Here is a 24,627-nt window from a genome sequence, read left to right as displayed (position 1 = left end):
TGCTGGTCTGGTATGACAAGTGGGCCAGCACCGGATTTATGCAGTGGGGCCAAGAGTAGGTAGGCGGGGAAAGGGGCCCGCGGCGGGATGCGAATGAAGTACCAGAGGGTGTTTCGCGGCGCCGGACGAGCAGCCGCGCCGTGCACGGTGCGCCGCCGTGCCGCACTCTGCGCCGGACAAGCATCTCTTGGTCTTGGTTTCGGCGTGTGACACTGCGGTCACGTGCAGCTTTCGGTCAGAAAACAAAAGGAAAGCGGTACATTATTACCGACGTGTTTGGATTGCGTCACGATCGGTTCCGGAATCCGGAGCCATCCAAACCTGAGTCCGAGCCTACTATTTGTTTGGGTTGAGCCGCGGAATGATCTTGGTTAACCAAGACTGCAGTTCATTTTGCCTTGCAGCAGCTGGACTTGCAGCAGCTGCTCTTGGTTAACCAAGCACGGCAAGTCATGGTAACCAGCTAACAAACCATAGGAAACCATGATAACCAAACTGTTGCGGGCTATAGAATTTAGCGGCAGGGTACTCAAAACGCTATTAGTGTCATTATTGCCCGCTATAGCGCGATATTTTATACTGAGGTGGTAACAGTGGCAGCTCCGTAAAATCGCTATAGCACCGCTGTAACCCGCTATGTAAACTATTGTAACTAAGCATAGCAAGTCATGGCTCGAGTCATTGGTAGCTAACCTTTTGGTTACACAGGGTATTTGGATACTCCGGACTAAACTTTAATCACTGTCACATCGAATGTTAGGCTACTAATTAAAAATATTAAATATAAGCTAATTACAAAACCAATTGCATAAATAAAGATTAATTCGCGAGATGAATTCATTAAGCCTAATTAGTTCATAGTTTGGTAATATTATGCTACCGTAAATATGTACTAATGATAAATTAATTAGGCTTAATACATTCCATTTATGCAATTAGTTTTAAAATTAGACTTAAATATTTCTAATTGGTATCAAACATTCAATATGACGGGATTAAAATTTAGTTACCCGCATCGCCCGCATGCTGCAGCAGATCATGGTAAAAGCATAGGAAGTCATGGTAGCCCGATTTGACATCGCATTTTCTGACATGAAGGCTCAACCACACCTAGCAAAAAAACTAGCCCTGTCCAAAATCATTTTCTACGCTGTTTGCATTCAGGAACTTTAGTTCAGATCATATCGAATATCTGGACGCCAATTAGAGGGACTAAATATGAACTAACTATAAAACTAATTGCATAAATGAAGACTAATTCACGAGACGGATCTATTAAATTTAATTAATTCATCATTAGTACATATTTGCTGTAGTGCAATATTATCAAATTATGGACTAACTAAATTTAATGGATTCATATCGCGAATTAGCCTCCAATTATAATTTATATAATTAATTTTATAATTAACTTATCCAAACATCCAATGGCACTGTTAGTTCGGGGAACACGAATCTCCGTACGGTTCCCTATCTCGTCTGCTGCAAACAGACCTGACGAATAAGGTTTGAACTGCGTGCAATCTTTTTATTCCGAGAATGTCAAGTTGCGTATAATCTGGTCCATAAAAGTCTTATTTAGTTTCCACCCCGTAAACGTAAAAAAGCCGTAAACGCAAAATTTTTAAAGAAATCTTGCTAATTTGAAGTACTAAATGAAGTCTATTTACAAAACTTTTTGCATGGATGGGCTGTAAATCGCGAGACGAATCTAACGAGCCTACTTAATCCACGATTTGCAACAGTGATGCTACAGTAACCATCCGCTAATTATTGCTTAATTATGAATTAATTAGCATCATTAGATTCGTCTCGCGATTTACAACCCATCAATGCAAAAGGTTTTGTAAATAAACTTTATTTAGTACTTCAAATTGGTAAGATTCTTTTGAAAAAAAAAATTTGCGTTTACGCCTGCCCAACTAAACAGGCCCAAAGTTTCCAATCCAACGAGCAAAATGCACTTGCCCTAGCATCCCGAACAAGGAATTTTATCTGTATAGGTGTAAAGAACAACAATCTTTTCCCTTCACGCGAAAGCCGCTAACACTGAAAGCCTACCTGCAGCGGTGCAGCATTGCAGCGAGCAGCACTAGTGCCGTACAGAGCACAAGTACTGCATTCCCATTTCCCAAATATCATTATCACTCAAATACAAAAACATTGTTTTAAATATTAAAACAATAGAAAGAACAAAAATGCCGCAAAATTTCCCCCTAACCACCTCTTCTCCGAAACTAAAGGAATCAGCAGACTTAACGCCCACGTTAATCAGTCCTTAATGCACGAGACCTCTCCCCTCCACCCTGGCCGCCTCTACCCCCTCCGCCTCCTTTGGCTTCTCCTCGACTACTCCTCTCGTCGTATCGCGGGGCTACCAGTCCAACGCCGCCGCTCGCCTTCGCCACCCAACTCCCACCAAACCTCACCTCACCCCACCCGCCGCCGCGGCCGCCGGGCGCGCAATGGCGCGCGGGCCGGCTAAGAAGCGGCGGCGCGAGTCGTCGCCCCCTGCCGCCGGCGCGGCGAGCGGCGGGAGGAAGCTCCTCACCGGCGAGCACGTCGAGGTGAGCGCCATCTGCACGGACCGCGCTGTCATTACGGACGAAGCCCACCGCATTGCGGCCGAGGGCGGATGGTTCGCGGGGGGATGGGCGGGGTGCTTGGGTTTTGCGATGCTTAAGGTCGCCGCTCGTGACCAGGGTCGTGATCAGGCGATTTTCGGGTTAATCTCGATACCGAGCATCGGTCATCGGATGGTCGCTAATGCGTCCGGGTGGTTAGTGGTTAGAAGTAGCATGTTTTTGTTAATCTGCGGTGAAGTGGGTGCTTAATTACATGTGTCTAATTGGACCCCGGAGTTTTTTATTGGGTGGTTGGAGTGATCTCATCTTATTCATGCGCAAATGCTGACAAAAAAATTGTATCTTTTGGCTCAATAGCAACAGCAATACGGCAGTGAGCCCTGCTTTATGCACGTGCAAATGCTGTACTTCAGAATCTTGGCGTCTTGTTTCTGTCTCCAGTGAGTTCCGATAGCATTATGACCTCGAAGCAAAGTATTAAAAATTGCATTACCTCTCGTTCTTGAGCAGTTTGCCCGGATAACAGTTGCCTTTGCATCTAGTCCATTAATGCCTGCCAGTTGGGCAGTGTTGCAGTAATTAGGTAGGAATCACAACCCAAAATAGGAAGTGATTCATCGCCTTGATGATCCAATTTGTTGCACGTATATGTAGGGATTGAATTTGACCTGCCAATGAACGCTGATGTTTTACTATCTCTTTAATCACACCCCTGGTGTTTCCTTTAGAGTCGGATCATCCATTCATCCCAATGGACGGTTCATTGTTTTCGTGACCCACTGATGATTGTGGGATATGCCAGCCCTGTTTTTCTTTTGCACTGTTATTGCCACTATGCCTGCCCTCATATTGTGGACAGAAGCGCCAGACCGTTATTCAGTGATACATTTCTCTTTTGTAGGTGCTCAGTTGTGATCCAGGGCTATGTGGTTCGTGGCATCAAGCTGTTGTTATTGGTATTTTGGACAATGCTCGCACTGTAAGATATACTGATTTCATTGACGAAAATGGATTGCCTCTTGTTGAGAATATTCAAGTGTCAGATGCCATTGATGGCAAGTCAAGCATGACTGGGGAACTCGTTCGTGGGAATGTAAGGCCGATGTGTCCACATCAACCATTGCAGGTATCGGATGCAAGCTATGGGCTATGTGTTGATGCATTCTTGGAAGGATCCTATTGGGAAGGTGTTATTGTTGATCATGCTCAAGGGTCCATGGAAAGGAAAGTCTTTTTTCCTGATGAAGGTGATGAATGCATTATTGGGGTTGATCAGCTACGTCTTACTCAAGACTGGGATGAAGTTACGGGGAAATGGAAACCACGCGGATTCTGGTTGTTTCTCCAGATACTTTTGTCACATGAAGAGAGTGATGGTTTACCTGTATCAGTCAGGCAGATATGGTTTGACTTGAGATCTAAACCTTCTTTTAGGACTGATGCCAAAATGTGGATGTGTGGAACAGAAGCTTTTTGGGAGAGATCACTTGCAGACCTCATCACTGAATTGCAGTCTATATGTGGCAGGGCTACCCTGGATGGATATCAAGTGGAAACCTATTCTTCATTGTTAGAAGGTTCAGACTCAGCAGCCTTTCAAAAGGAGAGAGTTGAGACCACTGTCTTGGATAAACTGGATCCCATTCCAGCTGTTATCTTCCAAACCTTGTCAGAATACATCTCATGCTACCGCAACAATAAAAGGAAAAGTGCTCTTGTAAAAAAGGAGTTGGCAAAGCAACACCTTAAATCTTTAGGATGGACCATGCTGGATGACAGAGGTAAGAACAAGTTTTACATCTCACCTGATGGCAAGCGGTTCCCATCTTTTCTAGGAGCATGTGAGGCATGTTTAGCATCAAAAGAAGCAAATGATGACCAAGATTGTCATACAAATAATTTGCTTCTGGATAGTGCTAGTGTGGTGCCCAAAAATTTACATTACGTCCCAACCAGCATGGATCTCATCTTGACAGAGAACAAGTCCAATGATAAATTGATAGAAACTTCATCAAGACATTGGGAGTCGGTTCAACTGGATGCACAATTTTCCCCGCAGATAGCTTCACTTCTTGCAAATTACCAAGATGGCACTGCTGTTCTACAGAGGCGCATCAACAGCACTCAGAGTTTAATGTTGAAGAAGCATCTGCTGGCACTGGGTTGGAGTATTAAGTTCAAAGTTGATGAAATGGTGCAAGAAAATGGTCATCGCAGAAATTTTACAAGATACAGGTACGAGTCACCTGATGGGAAGACTTATGCTTCTGTCATTCAGGTAATATGCAGCTTGATAGTTGGAAGTGGTAAACAAGTTGATGGAAACAGAGTGGATGGTATAACTGGCAAGTACAATCATTGGGCAGCACCAAAAGAAGATGATCATGCGTCAGTGTCGACGGACCTGGCAAGGCTCGGTAAGCGTAAACGAGAGGATAAATTTGGTGCCCTTGGAAAATACATAGACTATATGGAAGCTGATAAGCAAAACTCCAGAAGAAGGAAACTTTTGAGATCAAATGCTAAGAAGTTTCTCAAATCTGCTGGATGGAATTTTTGGCGAAAGGAGAAGTCTAGAAACAAACTCGAGTTGAGGTATAGTGCTCCACATGGCAAGTCCTACAACTCTCTAGTGGCAGCATGTAAAGGATACCTAGAAATGGAACATCAAGAAAACAATGATCAAAGCTTTGGAATTGCCGACTATGATTCTACTGATGGTTCTATGCATCCATCCAAATTGATAGCACTCAGTGGTCGGCTAAGGGATTCAAACCGAAGACATGATATGCCAGTTTTGGACAGATGTAGTAACATATTTACCTTCTCCACACGTCATGGAAAGTCTAGGAAAAGAAAATCATCATCAGTTCCTCTGACCTGTGCACAATTTCTCTGTTCAAGACATGGACGAGTTCTTCCAAGTCAGCATCGTGCAAAGACAATTTTTTCTTTGTTGATAGAGAAAAATATTCTGTTACCCAGAGATAAGGTTACATATAAGCAAATAAGTGATGGACCTGGGATAAAGGAAGGCTCTATTGGTAGAGATGGAGTAAAATGCATGTGTTGCAACGAAATATTCTCTCTGGAGAATTTTGAGGTTCATGCTGGGAGCAGTACTCCATTACCTTCTGCCCATATGTTTTTGAAGGATGGAAGATCCCTATCACAGTGTTTAGTTGATCTCATGGGTGTAAACACGCCCAGAGATTCACTGCGTGTGCGCTTGAAGGGAAGATATTCTGATCTGGAAAGTGATTCAATATGCTCAGTGTGCCATGATGGTGGGGAAATATTACTGTGTGACAATTGTCCATCATCTTATCATCATGACTGTGTCGGTTTGGAGGTACTCCTTCACCCCTAGTTACTTTGCCTCGAGCTTCTATCTTCAGTTGCCTCCGTTGTTGCAAGATTCCATTAAGTAGACTGCCAACATGACAGTGTTAGCCATACACTTGCTTCTCCATTTCCTTTAGTTACACGATCATTAGTATTTGAATATTTTCTCACTCAAGCGCAACCTATATGATTGGTAGTGAGAACTTGGAATAAATTTCCTTCTCTCTTTTAAGCATGAGGAGCATGTGGTCTAAGCATCATAGTTACCTGATACTATTTCAATATTTCCTCAGTTCTTATTTCTCCATCAGTTTTCCTTTCTATTTTCCCTTGCTTGTTTGAAGAACAAAATTTCAGTAGCAGTATGCTTTTGTAGGCAATTCCAGAAGGAAGCTGGTACTGCCCATCCTGCAGATGCAATATTTGTAACTTGAGTGATTATGATCCTGATACCAGCCAATTCACGGAGAAGACAATAGTGTACTGTGATCAGTGTGAACGGGAATGTATGTATGCTTATTTCAACGTATATGAATACAATGTTCCAGATTTTGTTTTTAGACTTGCTAATTTTGTTCACGTTCTTTTGATAGATCATGTTGGTTGCACTAGACATAGTGGCCATGAGCTTATCTGCCGACCAGAAGGGTGTTGGCTTTGCAGCAGTGGATGCTCAAAGGTATCACTTGATCAAAAATGCTAATTTTTACCCCGAATAACTTAGAATAGAATTTGAACTTGATTCATTCTCATTCTCTTTCTTCTGGACAGTAAATGGTTCATTCTATTGTGCAGATATTTCAACATTTGCAAGAACTCATTGGGAAGTCGGTTCCAACTCCAGTTAAAGGCTTATCTTGTACTATCTTGAGATTTTACAGAGAAAACAGCAGTGATCATGGTCACTATGACGATGCAATAATGGCCGAACATTATGTCAAGTTGTGCATTGCGCTTGATGTTCTTCATGAATGCTTTGTTACTATTATTGAGCCTCGCACAGAGAGTGATATTTCTGAGGATATTGTCTTCAATAGAGAGTAAGAAGTGCTACTGGACCATTTCCGTGGATCTGTTTTTATTTCACTTTCCATTATTCTTGTACTAATTATTCTTCATAGATATACTTGTGACTTTTCTGCGATAGTTAATATTTTTTTTACATTTGCAAAGAGTTGAAACAGCAGCATTTTATTAAATACATATTTTACTGAATTGCCCAAATGGAGCTACACTAGCTGTAGTTTTGCAACGCCAGTCAGCAAAGTTGTTGACTTATTTTTCTTTACTCTTTTCACCTTCCACAGGCTGGTGACTTTGTTTAAAATACCTGTTGTTTTTAGTCTATTCAGCACGGCTATACATGTATATTCTATTTTCATATTTTACATTTAGGTATGTTTGATTGATGTTTCTTTGTCATATATAATGGTATAGTGTACACTGCTCTGAGTAACTTCTGCATACTTCACAGATCGGAACTCAGACGACTAAATTTTAGGGGATTCTACACGATACTTCTCCAGAAAGGTGGTGAAGTAGTATCTGTCGGCACTTTTAGGTAGTATGCCTCTGTGGTCCTCCCTTGAAATTGAAACTTTTGTTAAGCATTTTTATCATGTCCAGTTATTTCCTTTCCTGATTAGGATATGCGGCCAGAAGTTTGCTGAGCTGCCTCTGATTGGCACAAGAGTTCCATATCGTCGACAAGGGATGTGCCGACTTCTAATGAATGAACTGGAAAAGGTTTGAAGTTATTAAATATATTTTGAAACCTTCTGCGCTGATATTTTAGTTTAAATATTGTAACAAAAGCTTGTTTAAAAAAGATGTAACAAAATCGTTTCTATTTGATTCTCAAATACTCCTACCATTTCCATGGTGTGTGCTGAACTTCTGATTAATTCACCCTCTTTTTACTTGCCAGTTGCTTTTGGACTTGGGGGTAGAAAGGCTTCTGATACCGGCAGTTCCCGAACTTCTGGAAACATGGACAGGCTCATTTGGTTTCACAGTGATGTCGAACTCTGATAGGATTTTGTTGGCAGAGAACAGCATTCTCAGTTTCCAGGGAACCACCATGTGTCAGAAGGTTTTAAATATTGCATGCAACAATCTGCAAGATCAAAATGTTCCATCGATATCCAACTCTATATATGATAAGGATGTAGATATTGCATCCACTCATTCAGAAGTGTTGAATGGAACAATGATGTGTATTAGTATCGACAGAACAACTATATGTGACAAGGCTGTAAATATTGCATCCACTTGTTCAGAAGTGTTGATTGGAACAACAATGTCCAACTCTGACAGAGAATTGGCTGAAAACTCCAGTCCCTGTTCTCTCGGAACCAGTTCATGTCAGAAGGTTATCAACACACTCGGTCGTCCAGAAGGATTGAATGGTCTCTTTCCCATTCTCTTTCTGTTGATTGAGCACATGCTAGTTGATTGTCTGAGCACACATCTAGGACATTAGTTTCTGTGATATTTAATCTGAAAAGTAGTTTGAAAAGAAATATTCATTTCTTTTTAAAAAAAGAGGAACAAAATTTCAACATTCTACACGGCTAATACTTTCTCTGCATTTTGATGTGGTTGGCTGATTGCACAAGCAATGATTTTTTAAGGAGGAAAAACAATGATTTTTTAAGGAGGAAAAACAATGATGAACTTGCAAATGATTCAAATGTGCTCATGGTTTGCATGTTTTTAATACAATTCTTACTGGCAATTTTTAGGGTTTGACTACCAAGTGCAAGAAAGTAACATCATCGGTGAGACAATGGAAAGTGATTGTCAAGAAGGCACTTCAATAGCAATAGAAGAGATGGAGCAACTGGAAACGGAGCTGGTGCCTGAAATTCAGAATAACAGCGGTGAAGAGGGCATTTGTTTCATTGATGGTCTGAAAAGTATGCCAGAACCTCAAGTTGGTTTGGCAGTCGAGCAAGAGCTGGTACTGGAAACTCAGAATAACAGTGCTGAAGAGGGTATTTGTTCCATTAACAGGTGTGAAGAGGGTATTTGTTCCATTGATGCTCTGACTAGTGCGCAATTTGGTGTAACAGTGGACATGCATGAGCAACCGTATGGCAGGTATGATTTCTTCTATTAAGGTTCGATAGGGTTAGTTTTTTTAAAAAAAAACTCCATTTGTGCTTGCTTGACTGAACTCAAAGAGGTGACATTTAGAATTTGCATACTTTGTTGCATCTCTCCTAACTTTTCAACCAACCTTGTTATCAGGGCCATTTTAGGATAAATGCTACATGTAATTGGTCCTAACAAATAAGCAGGTATTAATGATGTATTTGGGAGAAAACCAAAACAAAACTGCAGTATAACCTGTCAGACATTCCATTCTGGTTTTCTATCTATATTCACTCGGGGAGACAGCATCTTGTACATCTTGTTTATAAGAACTAATGATTTCTCTGGTAACTTAATTAAAAAAAATTCTTTACTACAATCTTTACATGGACTTGCATATTTCCTTTACTGGGTACTTATTGTGCTCCATTTCTAGTGCCGGTGCAGATCAGTGCAGCGAGAATTGCACTTCGACTGATGTGGCCCAGCCTGTAACAGTATGTGCATCCTCAGAGTAACTGATTATGTTTTGGTAGCTGCTTGTGTCAGTCCTGATAACCCACCCTGTGTTTTGCAGCGAAATACAGCTCCAGGATTGAAATACAAGTTCTCAGGAAAATGCTATGAGCGGGTAAAAAATGGCGCTCATCCGAGGAATGTCTGGCTTAGAGTCTCCACGAAATGATAACCAAGGGTGGATCCTCTGGAGCTGTGGATGTAGAAGGATATGAATTTTGAGAAATAAAGTTTGAGCCATCATCGACTTGGCCTTGTCTGTGCGCCAGTCAGAGCTAACATAACCTGGCTATGGAAGCTAAGCGATCGTGTGGTATGTTGCTTCACAGTGTAAATTTAGGAGTATCAAGCTGTTAAAGAGTTAACATCCTATCCAGCTATGAGGAAAAGTAGAATATGTTGTATCGATTTCTGTGGATAGTTTTAACCTTGAAAGTTGGTATTATCAGTCCTCGTTACATGCCTCTGTTGTCGATCTCTTTCAGCGGCTGTAAACCGTATGCCCTTCCTTTTGATTCACCAGACTTTAGAAGCCAGCCTGAGTTTGTGGGTGAGGGCGATGAGCTAACTCATTTCCCTCGTCCATCTGGTGCATTGTATGTTCTGTTTCCTTCCTCCCCTGCCCGGGCCGGGCCTGCGAACTCGGTGCAAAAACGTTGCGGGAGGTGGGTTTCCGGGCTCCCGGCGCCCAGTGGCCAGGCCGCTAGGAGGAATACTGGAGAACCAGCTCGAGCACTCCATTTCTGTGGGAAAAAAAAAATATTTTGTGCTAGTACTAGTTGCCTTGTTCTATTGAACCCGTGTATGGGTGGGTGATAGGGGCCCCAGATTACCTCGATGCCTCGCCAACTTCTCGAATAAATTGAGAAGAGCATTGGGGCCCTTCCGAAGCAGATTTTGGTGGAGATGGAATCGTGGATTTTATAAAGTTGTGGGTTAAAGAGGGAAGCTGGGAGAGCACATCCTTTTCCCTGCCTGCCTGCCGCAAGAAAAGCACAAAAGTCCTTTGTCCCCTTTGTAAAATTTACCCGTAATGTTGTCTTCCTCGTGAAGGCATTGGCGCATATCCTCATCGACAGTAAAGTGAGCACCGAAATCTCGTCCCCTGTTTACAAATTCTCCATTTCGCAACTGCCCAGGAGAGTCGCTGTGGCTACTCACTCGTGCTTGGCATGGTTACCGTTCCAGTGAACACTAAGCACCTTCAAAAATGCAACACTGGAGCTGCCCTTTCATAGCAGGACAGCAGGACAGGGACATTCTCCGATCCGACACGGAACATGTACCCTGTTAACCTCAATCCAGCCTGCCATGTCGTCCTGTTCTTTTCCATCAGAATGCGGACCATGTAATGCCAGATTGCCAGGTGGATGCCCATCCTACATGCACACCGACTCGAACAGGCAAACCTATCTATCCATGTACGCGGCCACAAAGATACCATTTCCCTGAACGCACGGATTCCAAGATTGGAAATCCATCCCGTGCACCTGCGGCGGCGTACAGCAAAGGGCAGATTGGCAAAGGCAACGAATCCATGGGTTCCAATTCCATAACACTCGCGCAAACTACTTGGGCGATCTCGACCACGCTCACGTGAAGTCCAGCTGATGGAGCGAGCGGCAACTCTCCTGACCTCACCTGCACACCTCCTCCTTCCACCTCGCGACCCAGCTCGTGATAATTAGAGCAGCTAGATTGCTTGCTTGCGGCGGCGGCGGCTTACTCGCTTGATCCATCGGTTGATCGAGCGGCAATATAAACTGTAAAGGGAGCCATCAGAAAGCAAGGCGCCTTTGCTTCTGCTTTCTCTCTTTCTTTGTCGCCACGATGCCGCCGTTCAGCGGGAGGAGCGGCGTCCTCGCCGCCATCGCGTTCTCGTCCTCCGTCCTCCTGCTGCACGCGCTGTCGCTGCCGGCAGCCTCGGCGCGCGGAGCCGGGCCGGCGGCGCGCCACCGGCGCGACGCCACGCCCGGCCCGGCGAGCTGCGACGTGTTCAGCGGCAGCTGGGTCCTCGGCGACGGCCCGGCGGCGTACACCGGGTACAGCTGCCCGCTCATCGACGCGGAGTTCAACTGCCAGCTCTACGGCCGGCCGGACTCCGACTACCTCCGGTACCGCTGGAAGCCGGCCGGGTGCGAGCTCCCGAGGTACGTGCCGCCGACGAGCGCCGTCGACCATGCCGCATGAACCGTACCCGCGGCGGCACGTACGCGCGTGGTAGCAGACTGATGATGATACCTTGTGAGCGACCGTGCCAGGTTCGACGGCGCGGAGTTCCTGACGCGGATGAAGGGGAAGACGGTGATGTTCGTGGGGGACTCGCTGGGCCGCAACCAGTGGGAGTCGCTCGTCTGCCTGCTCCACGCCGCCGAGCCGCAGTCGCCGGCGCAGCTCGTCTCCTCGGACCCTCTCTACAACTACAAGTTCCTGGTGCATGCACGCACCACAGCTTGATTTGTTGGTCGTCGTCGTAGAGATCATCAGGCCAGTTTACTAAGTGTACGTGCTACTACGTCCGTCCGTGCAGGAGTACGAGGTGACGGTCTCCTTCTACCGCGCGCCGTATCTGGTGGACATCGACGCGGTCCAGGGGAAGCGAGTCCTGATGCTCGACGACATCTCCGGGAACGCCGAGGCGTGGCGCGGCGCCGACGTGCTCTCCTTCAACTCCGGCCACTGGTGGACGCACACCGGCGCGATGCAGGGGTACGCCCTCCGATTCCCCCACCAGCTCGTGCAGAAATCATTCTACGAAGTACTCGCCAATCTTCTGTGCATCGAGAGTTGATCTGCGCGCGTACGTGCAGGTGGGATTACATGGGGGAGTCCGGGCGGTACTACGTGGACATGGACCGGACGGTGGCGTTCCAGCGCGGCCTTACCACCTGGGCCAACTGGGTGGACCTCAACGTCGACCCGGCCAAGACTCGCGTCTTCTTCCAGTCCATGTCGCCCACGCACTACAGGTAATCGTTCGCATCTCTCCCCCGTGACGGGCTCCATGAGCCACCTCTCTCCCGGCACTGCCGCACCAGTGGCGGTGTCCATGTCCAGACGCGCGGGCATGTGCAGGCACGTGCGCGCGCGTGTCGTTGTGTTCTTGGCATCCAGCTGAAAATTGATTCATTTTCCGTTTGGGCCTTTGCGCCGTGGTCTCTGGCTGTAACAAACAAACAAACAGCTCCAAGGAGTGGCCCAACCCGGTGTCCAAGAACTGCTACGGCGAGACGGCTCCGGTGGTTGGGCTCAACTCGACGGCCGCCGACGGCCAGCAGGCCTCCTCGGGCCAGGACCAGGTGATCCAGGCCGTGCTGCGGAGCATGCGGAGCCCCGTCCGGCTCCTCGACATCACGGCGCTGTCGGCGATGCGGAAGGACGCGCACCCGTCGGTGTACAGCGGCGACCTCACGCCGGCGCAGCGCGCCAACCCCGGCGGCTCCGTGGACTGCAGCCACTGGTGCCTCCCCGGGCTCCCGGACACCTGGAACCAGCTCTTCTACACCCTCCTCTTCTACAAATAGTAGTAACGGGATACAGCAACTCATCCACCATGCTTCCGTGCAGCTAGCCACATTGTTAAAGGTCAATTTTATTTGATTTTTTTCGGTGCGTGTAAACTATCATTAGTGTGACGTGGTCTCGTTGGAGTATGTAAGCTGCTGATGGGAGAAATGAGTATGCCCGTTAACATCAACTATGAATAATGTAACATTATTAAAATTGCCGAGAACCTAGAGCATGTAACGTTTAGACAGCAACTGACTGCATGTTTTTGCCATGTCACTGAAGTAAGACACTAATACAGCCACCTCATACAATTTTTTTTTCTCGAATACGCAGGAGAGCTGCATATCATTATATTAAGCAGAGGAATGGAAAAACAAACATTCAGATACAGGCCCAACGCCGGGCAAACTCACACACCCAGCAGCCCCTAATGGCAGATCGCCGGGGAGGAACAGAAAACAACGGCCAAAAAAGAACCAAGCCTCGTACAAATTAATTATTTCATATACTAGACAACTTAGAGTACTGTCTATAGAATATTGTATCTTGTGCTAAAGCCGTCTCTCCCGCCGCTAGGGTAAAAATGCTTAACATGCATGGAATCTTGGAGACGTCATATATATATTTACTAAAGTCGTGCATGCCTTTAAACAAATGTTTTTGACAGAGTTTTCAAGTTTTAGCTGGTTTTCATCATGTATGGTTCAGTGTAAACTGTATGGCAATGCGGTGGCGTAACCTGAGTTGGTAACTTCAGAGGGCCCAGCTCCATTAAAGGTAAAGTGACATCCACATTCTGTCATGCCCCCATGAACCTCGAAAATGCTAACAACGGTACCGAGCAGTGGTTGGCAATTTTGGGTGCATTTTCTGTTACCAGCAAAGCGTACCTGTTTGGTTTGCCTTCGATTTGAAGCTAGGACGTACAAAGTGTGACAGATTCCTGTTGTTGACATTGTTTATGCCACCACCAATCGGCTGAATTTCTGCATGCAGTCCTCAACTGATAATCGTCCTGCTTTCTGAAGAAACTCACCCGATAATGGAGGCAGAAAGGGGCACAGATACACGTTTTCTGTTGCAGGAGTAGCAGTGCAATTGCTTCTTCGATTAGGTGCCCGGCAGTTCTGATTTCTTGGTCGTAATCATCGGTTACTTGTTATGGACGCAGCACTCATGTGCCATCAGGTCCCAGGTTCCATGCATAATTCCCTCAGATATCTCTCGGTGAAGCGTTGATTGTCTGACATCATTTCAAGAATCTCTTCAGGAACCGGCCATCATGGCCCCATAAGTATATACCGGCACCTGGAAGTCAATCAAATTATTCAGATCCATGATGCATGCATGTTGTCTAGCATTCATCAAGATTCTTGAAAGAAAAAAGGATGGATGCATATATCAAATATTTAAGGGAAATGGCTGTGTGATTTGAGTTGATAGATGTGGATAATCTGGTTAGAACATGGCAGGATACTACATCAGTTTCTCGATGTTGAGGTTTCGAATGATGAACACGGATTGCTTGGCAGTGACGTGTTGTCATCCGGCTTTGGTTTGCCAAGAACCCCATGGAAGAAATATGCTTACCGATGACGTAATGCAGCATCTGTCAATGTTCTCTATTCTAAGCCTCCATCATAAGATCGACCGATGGAATGTAAACTGTGGGCCTCTCAGTAAAGCATCGAAATAAACAGGATACCAAGATCTCGCCAACAAACTGGTCAAACATCATATCGAAAGCACATGTATTATTTTCGATCTCCTGGCCATGCATGTGCTGACTGTCAGTTATACACATGAACCCTGCTCTAAAGCTTTGGAGTCACCTCGCAAGTACTTGAACCCCCCATCGAGATATACACATGAAAATAGGTTGACCACGATTTAAAAACTCATGCCGGCCGTGCATGCTGTTGGTGTGCGTCGTCCTTGCAATGCCTGGTTAAACCTAGAAATCAAAGGACAAGGACCGGGACAGATGCTACCCAAAAACCCAAATGCTGCAGGAGTGAGGAGTCAATGCACAATTCCACTTTCCATGAGCTGAGCTGCAGGAGTGACGACTGACGTAGTGCAATGCGAACGAAGGTGCCTAGCTAGGTTGGTTGCCTCAAGCTTCAGCCTTCAGCTAGTAGTGTGGAGCAACAATATGTTGGAACAGTATCTAGATTTCAGCTACCTGCTAGCACTCCTCCTTTCTTTTGAATGGACCATGGGCTATATATACTAGCTTCAGCACCTTTTTGACGATGCAAAAATGTGCCAAGATGCCCAGGTTGGTTGTCTCTCAGAGCGCTCAACGCCAAGACGTTGCTTTTGCTTCACTCCCACTCAAGTTAGTAGAGCAAACAGTTGAAATCAAGTGCCAAATGCATCTACTCTGGCCCCACAGTGCAGTGCAATTCCCAACTTGATTCTATATATGTGATCTCTGCAACTGAAAGCACTACCACCAGTCCACCACCACCAAGACCAGCTGCGGCAGCCGACAACTGAAGCCATCTCTCTAGCTCACTCCAGCCACCCTGCTGAGGCCGGCCTGCACCGACCGAGCATCCACGTAGTAGCTGCGGTCATGGTGCAGATACCAGCGATGAAGAGGGTGAAGGGGCGGGCCCCGCTGTCAGTGGTGGTGGCGATCATCGGCGGGCTGGCTCTGGCGGGCATCATCTTCACCGAGGACCTCCGCTCACTCACTGGTACACATATGCTTCTAGATTTCTACTGCTGCATGCACAATGCAAATCAGTAGCATTTGCAGTTCTGCACATGTATTGCGCTTCTGCATGACTAACGTTAATCTGAACTTGGAATAATGGCGCGTGCTCTCTCATCAGAGATCATGGACAAGAGGAAGGAGAAGCAGATCAAGGAGGAGAAGCGAACGTCTCTGCCGGCCAGGACGAGGATGATGTTGACGCGGCCGGCCGAGGAGGCGACGCCGCCGGCGGCGGCGGCGAAGGAGGCGTTCGACCCCAGCCGGTGCAGCGTGACGGAGGGGTACTGGGCGTACAACTGGACCAAGAGGCTGCCGTACACGGACCAGACGTGCCCGTTCGTCGACAGGCAGATCTCGTGCCAGAGGAACGGCAGGCCGGACAGCGACTACCTCTACTGGGACTGGCATCTCGACGACTGCAGTCTCCCAAGGTCGTCAGCTGCCGCGCGCGTGTTCTCAGTGTTTGGTGCATTCACATGTAGCCTTATTTAAAAAAAACTATTTTATTTTTGTAAAATTCCTCTGTTTTTTAAGGATCATCATGGCCTCATGGGTCACGCTAGTGGGTTTCTCTAGAAGTGGGCCAAATTTGCCTCGAATAAGTGGGCTAGCTTTATATTGGGCCGAATTTAGCGGGCCGCTTTTCATCTTGCAGGTTCGACCCCGCGGCGGTGCTGGAGAAGCTGCGGGGGAAGCGGATGCTGTTCGTGGGCGACTCCCTGCAGATGGGCCAGTGGCTCTCCTTCGTCTGCCTCGTCAACTCCGTCCTGCCCTACACCGCCAGGACCATGGAGCGCAGCACCACCCTCTCCGTCTTCACCGCCACGGTAAGCCTTTCGCCGCGACGGACCCCGACCCGCCGCCGATGCCGCGCGCGATCTTAATTCTTTCGACGGCGGCGGCCGACCGGCCGCTCGCAGGAGTACAACGCGACGATCGAGTTCTACTGGGCGCCGTTCCTGGTGGAGGCCAACTCCGACCGCAACATCCGGCTGGGCGCCGACGGCCGGGTGCTGCACGTCGACGCCGTCGAGCTGCACGCCAAGCACTGGAGGGGCGCCGACATCCTCGTCTTCGACAGCTACGTCTGGTGGATGAGCGGCAGCAGGATCAAGACGGTGTGAGTGATCGAGCCGCCGCCGCGGCGCTCTTCTCTGTCGTTAATTAGCTAGCCGGAGGTTACGTTTGAGCGAGCCGGCGACGAACACCAGTTTCACCATTGCGAGCTTCTACAGGTGGGGCGCGTTCGGGGACGACGGGTACGAGGAGCTCGACGCCTGGGTGGCCTTCCGGCTGGGCCTCAAGACATGGGCCAACTGGGTCGACGCCAACATCGATCCCAACGCCACCAGGGTCTTCTTCATGTCCATCTCCACCACGCACATGAGGTGAATTTTCTCGAGCTCGACCCGTTCAGTTGCGGCGGCAATCCAACTAACCCAAGTCGTCGTCATCACCGGTGATGAATTTTCCAGGAGCGAGGACTGGGGCCGGGAGGGCGGCATCCGGTGCTACAACGAGACGTGGCCCATCACGCGGAAGGGCTACTGGGGCAGCGGCGCGGACCGGCGGATGATGGAGGTGATGTCCGACGTGGTGGGCCGGATGCGGGTGCCCGTCACGCTGCTCAACGTGACGCAGCTCACGGAGCACCGCGCCGACGCCCACGTCTCCGTCTACACCGAGACCGGCGGCGAGCTGCTCACCGCCGCGCAGAGGGCCGACCCCCAGGCGCACGCCGACTGCATCCACTGGTGCCTCCCCGGCGTGCCGGACACGTGGAACCAGATCCTCTACGCGCACCTGTAGCCTCTAGGCCTGTATTAGCTTTCCCACTCCGTACAACACCAAGAACGAAATTACTAAATCAGATACCACTATTAAAAAACGATCGGTAAGAAGGTCCTAATTTTTCATAGGGGTTAAAAGGTAACTCACTCATATGAATAGAGCTTGGTTACTGATCCAATCTATCTCTAGAAAAGTATTTTAGGGGCGGGTGACGCCACCACCCGTCTCTAAAAATAGTGACCATTTTTAGGTGCGGGCGGGTAGGTATCACCCGCCTATAAAAATGTATTTTTAGACGCATGATCCGTCTCTACAAATGGTCATATGTAAAAAATTGATAACTTTTTCATATGATCTCGGACGAAGTCAAACATTATGTCAAATCGTAGAGGTTGATGTGATCTAAAATTTTATATAGTTGATAATTTTTTCATTTAAAATTATTTAATGGTCCAAAAAGTTATTATAAGTTCTCTAATTTTAAAATCTAAAAGTTTTGATTTTTTTTCAAACAACCTCGGATATAGAATAGCTTTTTATCAAAGTTGTAGTCGTAAGATCTAAAATTTTATAGTTTATACATTATTTATTTAAGATCTTTTAGAACCACAAGATTATTTAATAGTTGTACCCTATGGCTACGACTATACAGTATCTCATACAAGTTAAGTCATACTTTAAGATTTTTACAATCTTAACTTTTATATGCACTACAATATATTTGGTATATTTTTTTACCTATAGTTCACAATAACCATAGTGTAGAAGTATAGAAGTTTTTTTAAATTTGTTTTGCTATATGTAAATATTTAAATGAATTTTTGGAATAAAATAGAAAAATATTTTTAGGCGCGGGTGGTGGCGTCACCTGCCTCTAGAAACAACGGATTTCTGGAGACGGGTGATAGCGTCAGCCGCCCCTAGAAATTAATTTTAGATTTCAGAGTTAATATAAAATAATAGCATACCCCATAAAATTACAACTGTGCAGTGCGGTGGAGAGGAAGATACGTGCGAGAAAATAATAGAATACCCCATAAAAATTGATTTGTAAGACCGGCCGTCACTAAAAATTAATTTCTAGGGACGGATCCCGCCATTATCCGCTTCTAGAAATCAACTTTCAGGGGTAAGCGTGATACCTGTTTCTACAAAAGATTATTTTTAGCTACGAGAAGTAGGGACGGGTATCGTACCCGTCTCTAGAAATATATTTTTATTCGTCCCTACAACTGGACAGAGACATCAATCTATTAAGGCAAATATTTTTAGATTGATCCGTAGCTCAAGTCTTAAAAAGATCGAGTTCAAGGACTCAACCCGGCACACACACACATGCCTCAATGGCTCGCTCGCTCACACACGTACACATACACATACACGGACACGTACGCTAGTGGCAGTACAACACCACGTAAAAACAATAGTAGGCTAGTAGCACGTGTGCCACCGCACCATGTCATGGCATCGGCGACCGGCTGACACGCCACACCGTACCTACTCGTCGTCCTTATCCTTGAGCTCACAAAGTCACACCGCGATCGCGACGGCGACCTCGGTCCCGTTCGCCGCGCCGTGCCCGTTCGCCACGGCGACCTCGCCGCCGTTGACCGCGCCGTTGGTCGGGCCGTGCCCGTTCGCCAGGGCGGCCACCCCGTTGCCGTTGGCGTGCGCGCCAGTGCCGGCGTGGTCGGTGGCGGCGTCGTGGGAGGAGATGAAGCGGCCGGAGGGGTCGTTGGAGGCCTTCCACTGCTCCACCCACTCGATGGCCGCGGGCGTGCTGCACGCGATGCTCGGGCCCCACGGCACCGTCTCCCTCGCCGAGTCCTGCGTCACCGGTTAGAGCTAGACATCAGCACACACATGCACCGTCGCAGATTGTAACTAGCAAGTGTCAAAAACTGTCGGCGTCAGGCTGAACCAGCAGTCACCTGAGGGAAGAGCCTCTCAAAGATCATCCTGTAGTAGTAGGCCTCCTTGTTCACAGGCGTGTTGTAGGGGTACAATTTGGCAGCGTTGTTCATCATTTCGTCGGTGACCTGAACATCGAGAAGCAGAGGTTGTTAGCCGGCCAATTTCGGAGAATTTTCAGGAGATGCAAACTGCTGCTACTTGTGCAGCTGAAATAATTGTAAAAAAAAAATCACCTGCTGCTCAGTGAAGGCCTTGAGGCCATCGATCCAGCTGTAGCCAACACCGTCACTGAACTGCTCTTTCTGCCTGTAGAGAATATGCTGCGGGTGGAGGAATTGCAAAAGCGTCAGTTCAGACTTCACAACGCCGCGCAACCCCAGAGTATCTGAAAACCTTCAGAAACTGGCGGTTCCTGTTTTACCTTTGGCAGGTAAGGGTGCTCCTCGTCGTCGAACGCCTTCCTCATGACCCACTTCTCGATCCGCCCGAGACTCTTGTCGTACTGCGCGCGCGCAACCAGCAACAAGACATCATCAGAAAACCAAAGAGCAACGGAAAACAGAGTGAGGAACAGTCATCTTCCCCTAGCTCGAAACGCACCATTTTCCATTCGGGGTCCATGCCCATTGCGACGTCGATGAACTCCTTGTCGAGGAACGGCACGCGGACCTCCAGGCCCCAGGCCGAGGTCGCCTTGTTGGCGCGCAGGCAGTCGTACTGGTGCAGAGCTTTCACCTGCAGATTCTCGCGTCAGGATCGAATGCCAAGTGATCGTGATCGAATGGTCGGTGGCGCGCGACTGACTGACGCGTACCTTGCGGCAGGTCTCCTTGTGGAACTCCTCCTTGTTGGGCGCGAAGTGGAAGTAGAGGTAGCCGCCCAGGAGCTCGTCGGAGCCCTCCCCCGAGAGCACCATCTTGACGCCCAGCGACTTGATCTTGCGCGCCATCAGGAACATGGGCGTGCTGGCCCGGATCGTCGTCACGTCGTAGGTCTCGTCGTGATATATCACCTCCTCGATCGCGTCGATCCCGTCCTGGGTAGAAATTGGCCAAAAAAAATTCGGTCGATTTGCCACTCGTCAGCGTCACGCCCGAGTTCATGGCCCAAAAAACGTTGGGATTTTTCAGGTTACAGTGTCACGTTTCAGGGTGGTTTTTACAGGTCTTAAATCATGTGAATGATTTTGTTTCTGTTTTCTGTTACGTTTTGTTGTTCCATCTGATGGTCTCATCAGGCCGGTCAGATTTTTACCTGTACGGTGAAATGGAACTCGTGGTGGATGGTTCCGAGGTAGTCAGCGACCTCTCTGGCGGCCTTCAGGTCAGGGGATCCCTGAAATGCGGCGGGCAAGAACCGAAGGAGTCAGTGCACAGTCGCGGCGCCCGGCGGGATGAAAGCGTGGGCCAAGGACCGAACAAAACCTCGAGTCCGACGACGAAGGAGTGGAGCTCGGTGCCGAACTTCTTGGCGGCCTCGGTCTCGACGAGGTGGCGCTTGGTCACGGAGGCGACGAGGGAGGAGTCCAGGCCGCCGGAGAGGAGGACCCCGAAGGGCACGTCAGTCATGAGCCTCTTCACGACCGCCTGGGGAGACATGTGTCAGTGTCAGTAACGGACTAACGGCCGTCTTAAAGTTACCACGGAACAGGACAACGCTGTGGGGTAGTGCGGGCACTGCACGCACCTTCTCGAAGGCCGCCCTGAGCACGAGCGGGTCGTACGGCGTCGCCGGCACCTGCTCCAGGAACCAGGCCGGGTTGTACCAGCGCCGGAACCCGGCGGCGGCGCTGGAGTAGAGGTGCCCCGGCGGGAAGATCTCGAACCGGACGCAGTCCTCGTTCAGCGCCTTCATCTCCGAGGCGAACCAGACGGAACCTGCAGCGGAGGGAGATGGGAGACGAGGCAAAGATCGATTGGTCATCTATCCATCGTCGTGTGCGAGCCCTGCTGCCTGCCACGCTTTGTCTGAATCCGACCGCACATGCAGGGCGACGGGAACAGAAACGCGAACGGGTAGCGCGCAGAGAGATGAGGAGGGAGGAGACGCCTACCGTCGCCGCCCCAGCCGATGTAGAGGGGGTTGACGCCGATGGCGTCGCGTGCCGCCATGAACGTCTTGTTGCGGGTGTCGTAGAGCACGAAGGCGAACACGCCGTCCAGCATGTCGACGAAGTTCTCGCCGTACTCCTCGTACTAGAGACGACGACGATGGCAGGGATAGATAACAGATGAGGTCGGCATCAGCTTGTTGTGTTTTTTTTTTTGCTTTTTATTGAGAAAAGAAAAGCGTGGCCAAGGCAAATTTGGCTGCTGGAAGTCTAGAATTCTGAGGCAAGAAATCTCTCTCTGAAAAAATCATCATTAAGAAATCTCTCTTACCAGAGGGATGATGACCTCGCAGTCACTGCCGCTGGTGAAGACATGCTTGCCGGTGAACTGCTTCCGGATCTTCTTGTGGTTGTAGATCTCCCCATTGGCCTGAAACCAGCGAAAGAACATTCATGGATCGTGACATACGTGTGGCGGCCGTCGAAGCGCGTGGCAGGTCGTGCCGTATGCGCGCGAGCTGATCGATCGGTTCGTGTCCCTTACCACGACGACGACGGTGCGGTCCTCGTTGAACAGCGGCTGGTCGCCGGACAGCGGGGAGACGACGGCGAGCCGCTGCTGGGCGAGGAAGTTGCCCTCGTGCTGGTACACCCCCGACCAGTCGGGACCCCGGTGCTTCAGCCTGCACACGCCACATGCATCACGTCCTCCGGGTCAGAAACCAAACGGTACTAGTAACCTAATAACACATAAACACACGGGGCGAAATGAACAACGAAGATTCCCGTGCCGTTTTTCAGATCGGCCCTTCCTACCTCCTAGCCTCTACCGCTCGATTCTTCATGATACTACCAATATGACCTCCCCCCGGCCCGGGCAAAAAGACAAAACACCCCCACCGACTACCAGTCCTTGATTCTCCCATGGCTCTTTCCGGCAAGTTCAAGAACAATTGCTATTAACACTAACAAGCTCATACTCTGACGTTAACCACATGTTTAACACACCCACAACTTCACCAAGATCACCCAAAACAACCGTGGAAGCTACTACGACGAGCGAGAGGGTGCAATGGAGGGTGTGCTTGCCTGCGGGAGCAGGCGAGGACGCGAGCCCTCTGGGCCTGGGAGCAGTCGGCGCACCCGAGCACGGCGAAGATGCCACACATGGCGGACAGGACAGGGGGGCGCGGAGCGGAGGTGGGGAGTGGGGAGAGGGAGGGAGGGAGAAACGAGCGCGCGTGTGGGTGTGGGGAGAAGGGAGACGGGACGGTGATGAGCAAGCTGCTCGTGCTGGGATGAGGGAACCAGGGGGGGTGGCCTGCCGTTTTATAGCCGGCGCGCGCGGCCCCGGGGCCTCGCGTCTGCGGCCGCGCGGGAGCCCCCCCGGACACGCGGCGGGCGCCGGTTCGGCGGGCGCCGTGCGCGGCGGGAGCTTATCCGCTCGGGATGCCGCGCCGGCCGAGTCAGCGTGGGGCCCGCGCCGGCGTCAGCTCCGCGCGCGGCCGTCGGATCGCCGTCCGACGGCCGGGAGAGGCCCGGCCTGTGGGGCCAGGGCGACGGGCCCCGCCGGATTCACCAATGGCGGCCGGGCCGTGCGCTTTGCTGCGGGATGCGGCGGTGTTAGTTTAGGCTGATTTTCCTTCGCGGGGGAAGTGTTTTGTCGCTGGTGATGAGATGATGCAAACGACGCCATTATTGTGAGCATCTTGGAGAGGAATAATGTATGCGGAGACGTAAGTTCAGATGGTGGGAAAGATTCGACGAATCCGCCTCCGAGTTTTTAATCTTCAACGGTGTTAAAATTTATTTTTTGGGAGAAAGTTTCAACGATGATAATTGGAACCCGGCTAAGCAACAAAATGGACGCCCGTCAGATCCCACACCACCGTCACAACATGAAGGAAGCCACGATATGAATGATACTGCTTCCAAAATTGTCCTCCTCCGTCTGGTCAGTTTTTGCTATCTATAAAACGACAGCTAAATCCGATCAAAGGGAGTGCCACAGGCATGATATGTTTTTCGATCTACTCCAAATCACAAATATTATGCTACTTTTTATCCTTTTTTCCTCAAATATAGTTTTTTTAGTTGTTAATTATTGTATCATGATTTTAGCGCCAGAATTGATCAAAGAACCGACCATAGTCGGACTAATTATTTTGTAATCTTCAAACCTTTGTAAGAGTCGGACTTCTTTGCTTCCCTCTTAAATGACAAGCAGTGCTCCTGCTATTCTTAAAAAAAATAGTCGGACTAATTAAAGAAATGTCATTGATGCCCTAAAAAACCTTTTGTTGAAAATTAGATTAAGATGGTCCAATCCATATAGAGACTAAGGTGATTATGGCCTTACTTCTAGGACATCAGATTGTAAAAATCAGAAGGGTGCAATATTTGGTTGCTCACGAGCTCATTTAGCTAGTGAAAATAAGGATATCGCATCGTGATATGTGGTGTCATCAAGCTCATGTTTGTGTCCTAGAGATCTTAAGAATTATTTATTACTCCATCTGTTATTTTGACATTTCTAGTTGCATAATTTTTGCTATGTATTTAGACATAGTGTATATCTAGATGCATAGCAAAAACTATGCACCTAGAATATTAAAACAAGTTAATAATTTGAAAAGTTGGGAGTATATTTTTGTAAGTATTGAATAAAACACTCCTTCATTGTAGAAAAATGTCTGAAGGTTAAAAGTTTAGGACCTAGTTTCTTCAATTTGTTTTCCATATTTACTCATCTAATATAATACGGGGATGCAATGTGATTTATTTTTAATACAATCTTCTTCGCTTCAAAAAAGAAAGATATGATCGTCCATGGCGTATTGATTATTGTAAGTAAGCTGATAAATAGGTACATATTTCACCATTTTCACTATCCCGGTCGTGTGTAATTTAAGTCTATGATTCATATCTCCAGAAATTGACTTACTATATGCTTTGAGATGCACACATATATAGCGCGCCACATAGCTTATGACTCGCGAATAATTAGTTTCAAACATATGACAGTTAGCCAAATAATTTATTGAGGAACTGATATTTTTCCAAAACAAAAAAAAGTGATCGATTCTGAAAAGAAG

The 24,627-nt window shown here is 48.1% G+C and overlaps 4 protein-coding genes across 4 annotated transcripts; 3 read left to right on the top strand and 1 right to left on the bottom strand.

The window, feature by feature from the left end:
* Positions 1 to 2,455: 2,455 nt before the first annotated feature.
* Positions 2,456 to 10,002, top strand: LOC112873967. The gene is made up of 11 exons (XM_025937083.1): positions 2,456 to 2,567; positions 3,487 to 5,937; positions 6,307 to 6,436; positions 6,524 to 6,609; positions 6,726 to 6,970; positions 7,405 to 7,491; positions 7,577 to 7,676; positions 7,858 to 8,338; positions 8,675 to 9,032; positions 9,463 to 9,523; positions 9,604 to 10,002. The coding sequence occupies exons 1-11, from the start codon at positions 2,466 to 2,468 to the stop codon at positions 9,709 to 9,711; spliced, it is 4,209 nt and encodes a 1,402-aa protein (XP_025792868.1). The 5' UTR covers positions 2,456 to 2,465; the 3' UTR covers positions 9,712 to 10,002.
* Positions 10,003 to 10,961: 959 nt separating this feature from the next.
* LOC112876077 (protein PMR5) lies at positions 10,962 to 13,303 on the top strand. The gene is made up of 5 exons (XM_025940114.1): positions 10,962 to 11,692; positions 11,804 to 11,975; positions 12,073 to 12,251; positions 12,353 to 12,511; positions 12,727 to 13,303. The coding sequence occupies exons 1-5, from the start codon at positions 11,373 to 11,375 to the stop codon at positions 13,064 to 13,066; spliced, it is 1,170 nt and encodes a 389-aa protein (XP_025795899.1). The 5' UTR covers positions 10,962 to 11,372; the 3' UTR covers positions 13,067 to 13,303.
* Positions 13,304 to 15,524: 2,221 nt separating this feature from the next.
* On the top strand, positions 15,525 to 17,914 carry LOC112875678 (protein trichome birefringence-like 3). Its single transcript, XM_025939615.1, has 6 exons — positions 15,525 to 15,757; positions 15,896 to 16,208; positions 16,433 to 16,604; positions 16,698 to 16,897; positions 17,013 to 17,165; positions 17,253 to 17,914. The coding sequence occupies exons 1-6, from the start codon at positions 15,634 to 15,636 to the stop codon at positions 17,584 to 17,586; spliced, it is 1,296 nt and encodes a 431-aa protein (XP_025795400.1). The 5' UTR covers positions 15,525 to 15,633; the 3' UTR covers positions 17,587 to 17,914.
* A 905-nt stretch (positions 17,915 to 18,819) lies between these two features.
* On the bottom strand, positions 18,820 to 22,829 carry LOC112875677 (asparagine synthetase [glutamine-hydrolyzing] 1-like). Its single transcript, XM_025939614.1, has 13 exons — positions 22,622 to 22,829; positions 22,077 to 22,215; positions 21,864 to 21,962; positions 21,536 to 21,677; positions 21,169 to 21,359; positions 20,907 to 21,068; positions 20,737 to 20,817; positions 20,297 to 20,518; positions 20,083 to 20,217; positions 19,904 to 19,984; positions 19,716 to 19,802; positions 19,500 to 19,607; positions 18,820 to 19,395 (listed from the first exon to the last, which is right to left on the bottom strand). Exons 1-13 carry the CDS (start codon positions 22,699 to 22,701, stop codon positions 19,099 to 19,101), a joined length of 1,824 nt encoding a protein of 607 aa, XP_025795399.1. The 5' UTR covers positions 22,702 to 22,829; the 3' UTR covers positions 18,820 to 19,098.
* Between the last annotated feature and the right edge of the window lie 1,798 nt (positions 22,830 to 24,627).

This window comes from Panicum hallii, chromosome 9 (assembly GCF_002211085.1).
Source record: "Panicum hallii strain FIL2 chromosome 9, PHallii_v3.1, whole genome shotgun sequence".
NCBI classification, from domain to species: domain Eukaryota; kingdom Viridiplantae; phylum Streptophyta; class Magnoliopsida; order Poales; family Poaceae; genus Panicum; species Panicum hallii.
Note: the sequence above shows the minus strand (reverse complement) of the source record. Positions and strands in the feature narration are given on the sequence as shown.

Excerpts from the sequence above, each read along its gene's own strand:
- LOC112876077 (XM_025940114.1), top strand. The coding sequence starts at position 11,373 with ATGCCGCCGTTCAGCGGGAGGAGCGGCGTCCTCGCCGCCATCGCGTTC. Across the intron at positions 11,693-11,803 it reads GCCGGGTGCGAGCTCCCGAG|GTTCGACGGCGCGGAGTTCC; the intron begins GTACGTGCCGCC and ends CGACCGTGCCAG. Across the intron at positions 12,252-12,352 it reads CACACCGGCGCGATGCAGGG|GTGGGATTACATGGGGGAGT; the intron begins GTACGCCCTCCG and ends GCGTACGTGCAG.
- LOC112873967 (XM_025937083.1), top strand. The coding sequence starts at position 2,466 with ATGGCGCGCGGGCCGGCTAAGAAGCGGCGGCGCGAGTCGTCGCCCCCT. Across the intron at positions 7,677-7,857 it reads TAATGAATGAACTGGAAAAG|TTGCTTTTGGACTTGGGGGT; the intron begins GTTTGAAGTTAT and ends TTTACTTGCCAG. Across the intron at positions 9,033-9,462 it reads CATGAGCAACCGTATGGCAG|TGCCGGTGCAGATCAGTGCA; the intron begins GTATGATTTCTT and ends CTCCATTTCTAG.
- LOC112875677 (XM_025939614.1), bottom strand. The coding sequence starts at position 22,701 with ATGTGTGGCATCTTCGCCGTGCTCGGGTGCGCCGACTGCTCCCAGGCC. Across the intron at positions 22,216-22,621 it reads GTCCTCGCCTGCTCCCGCAG|GCTGAAGCACCGGGGTCCCG; the intron begins GCAAGCACACCC and ends TGGCGTGTGCAG. Across the intron at positions 20,519-20,736 it reads AGTTCCATTTCACCGTACAG|GACGGGATCGACGCGATCGA; the intron begins GTAAAAATCTGA and ends ATTTCTACCCAG.
- LOC112875678 (XM_025939615.1), top strand. The coding sequence starts at position 15,634 with ATGGTGCAGATACCAGCGATGAAGAGGGTGAAGGGGCGGGCCCCGCTG. Across the intron at positions 16,209-16,432 it reads GACGACTGCAGTCTCCCAAG|GTTCGACCCCGCGGCGGTGC; the intron begins GTCGTCAGCTGC and ends TTCATCTTGCAG. Across the intron at positions 17,166-17,252 it reads ATCTCCACCACGCACATGAG|GAGCGAGGACTGGGGCCGGG; the intron begins GTGAATTTTCTC and ends TGAATTTTCCAG.